The 2,336-nt window shown below is 46.1% G+C and overlaps 1 protein-coding gene across 1 annotated transcript; it reads right to left on the bottom strand.

Moving 5' to 3' along the window:
* Positions 1 to 320: 320 nt before the first annotated feature.
* LOC120620561 (olfactory receptor 2T1) lies at positions 321 to 1,805 on the bottom strand. Its single transcript, XM_039885618.1, has 2 exons — positions 1,682 to 1,805; positions 321 to 1,258 (listed from the first exon to the last, which is right to left on the bottom strand). Exons 1-2 carry the CDS (start codon positions 1,767 to 1,769, stop codon positions 321 to 323), a joined length of 1,026 nt encoding a protein of 341 aa, XP_039741552.1. The 5' UTR covers positions 1,770 to 1,805.
* Positions 1,806 to 2,336: the final 531 nt, after the last annotated feature.

Here is a 2,336-nt window from a genome sequence, read left to right as displayed (position 1 = left end):
GATCTCCACTATCCCATTGTGCTAATCTAGTTCTTCTATAAAATACACTACATTATGAGTTACATTTTTTCTAGTTTTAGTAACATAATTTACATATAACAGTGTATTAGTTTAAGGTGTACAACACAATGCAATATTACTTCACATTTGTTAGAGTGACTATCATCAAAAAGACAAAAGAAAAACAGAATCTGTGGTGATGATGTTGCTCTGTTGGTGGGATTGTGAATTGGCAACTCTAACTACCATGTGACAAAGCGGAACCCGATTTGCCATCCGTGTGGGAGGACTCTACTGTAAAAGTCACCCCCTGACCCAGTTCATGTGCCCTTGAACTTGCCCAGTGCCCTCTTCAGAGCACCAGCCACCTCCTTGTTTCTCAGGCTATAGATGAGAGGGTTCAGCATAGGGGTGAGGATGGTGTAGAACACGGAGAAGACTTTGTCTTGGGCTGGCTGGTGGTAAGAACGAGGCAGCATGTAGGTGTATATGGCGGCCCCGTAAAATAAGGTCACCACTGTCATGTGAGATGAGCAGGTGGCAAGTGCCTTTTTCCTCCCCTCCAGTGAGCTCATGCGGTGGACTGCAGTCAGAATTTGGGCATAGGAGGCGGTTACCACACAGAAAGGAATCAGCAGCATCAACACACAGCACACATACATCGCTGCCTGGTATAGGGCTGTGTCTGCACATGCCAGCTTCAGGACTGCAGGCGCCTCACAGAAGAAATGGTTGATCTCCCGGGAGTTGCAGAAGGAGAAGCTCATGGTGATGGGGGTGAGGAGGAAGCCATCGAAAGAGCCTCCAAACCAGGAACCGGCTATGGTTGCCCAACAGACCCGGCGGCTCATGAGGACAGGGTACCTCAGAGGGTGGCAAATGGCCACGTAGCGGTCATAGGCCATAAGCCCCAGCAGGAAAAACTCAGCCCCCGCAAGAGTGATGTAGAGGAAGTGCTGAGCTGCGCATCCCACAAAAGAGATCGTTTTTTGGCCCAGCAGGTAGTCAACCAGCATCTTGGGCACAGTGGTGGAGATGTACATCATGTCGATGAAGGATAGGTGGCTGAGCAGGAAGTACATGGGGGTGTGCAGGTGTGCGTCCACGTGGGTCAGGAGGATCATGGCTCCATTGGCTATGAGCGTGATGAAGAAGATGGCGGAGATGATGGAGAAGAGAAGGCCTGAGATGTCGTCTCTGTCTAGCAGTCCCTGGAGAATGAAGTCTGTGGAAGATGTATTGTGCCCTTCCATTAACTCTAGTGGTGGCATCTAAGCCTCTTGGATCCCTGCTTTACATAAAGCCTTAATAGTGCCTTTTTTTCTTATAATATTCAGTCACACTCACTACCAGGAGTCTTAGTCCCTGCCTGTGTTAGCATCAGTTTCAGTAGCATTTGCTCAGATTCCCCTTGGATTCCGTGGTATTCGGTCTTGGAGGATATGGGGGGAGGTGACTTCTGAGTTGGGGGATGGGGGCTGTGGCTCAGCCTTACATTTTGCAACTGCAGTTAATAGCAGCTGTTCTTCTCTGCTGTCCCCACTTCTCTGTGGTCCCCACTTCTCTGCTTTCTGCCCTGATCTCTGGGCACTGTTGTTGTGTGGAGCTCACAGCTCTCTCAAGAAAAGTGTTTCAGGGAACCTGCCATACCTTCTTCCCTTCCCCTCCTCCTTCAATTAGCTCCACGAGGTCGTGCTATAATTGTGAATCTTCCAAATAAAACAATGACATTGGCACGGAACAAACAGAACAGCATACAGGTGGATCATTAGGCAGTAAACTCTTAAAAATTACAAGAAAACATTTAAAAATATTTTTCCTTGATACTTTGAGATTGATACGTAAGGACTTATCTATTCCTGAATGTTTTAAGTAAAATTGATAATTTTTAAATCAATAGCTTTTTAAATACATTGGACAAGATGATGTTGGCAGATGCTACTACAGTGAATCTCGTAACAACCAAGTGTATGTACAATATATACAGCATTCAGCGAACTCTGGCTGGGGAGTGTGTGAGAGCATGCATGTGCACATGCCCATGTGTGAAATATTACTTTAGATGCGTTTAAATCGGTATCCTTACTAAATCAATCTATTGTTATCGGTATCACTAAGGTAATCTTCGAACAGTGCAGTATTGGGTGTGGCAAGTCTACACCTGCCATTTAGCCACAAATATGGGTACTCTCCCATTTAGGTTATGAGTCACTGTCGAGTTAAGAGTGTTTTCATGGTGTCAGTCCATTCATGGTGCAGACAAAAACTGTATGGGAGGAAGTAAAGTGGGCAGTGAAAACTAGTCTTGCAGACTCGGACACAAATTGTCATCCAAT

The sequence above is a fragment of the Pteropus medius genome, unplaced genomic scaffold (genome assembly GCF_902729225.1).
Source record: "Pteropus medius unplaced genomic scaffold, Ma_sr-lr_union100, whole genome shotgun sequence".
NCBI lineage: Eukaryota > Metazoa > Chordata > Mammalia > Chiroptera > Pteropodidae > Pteropus > Pteropus medius.
This window is presented reverse-complemented; position numbering and strand designations above follow the sequence as displayed.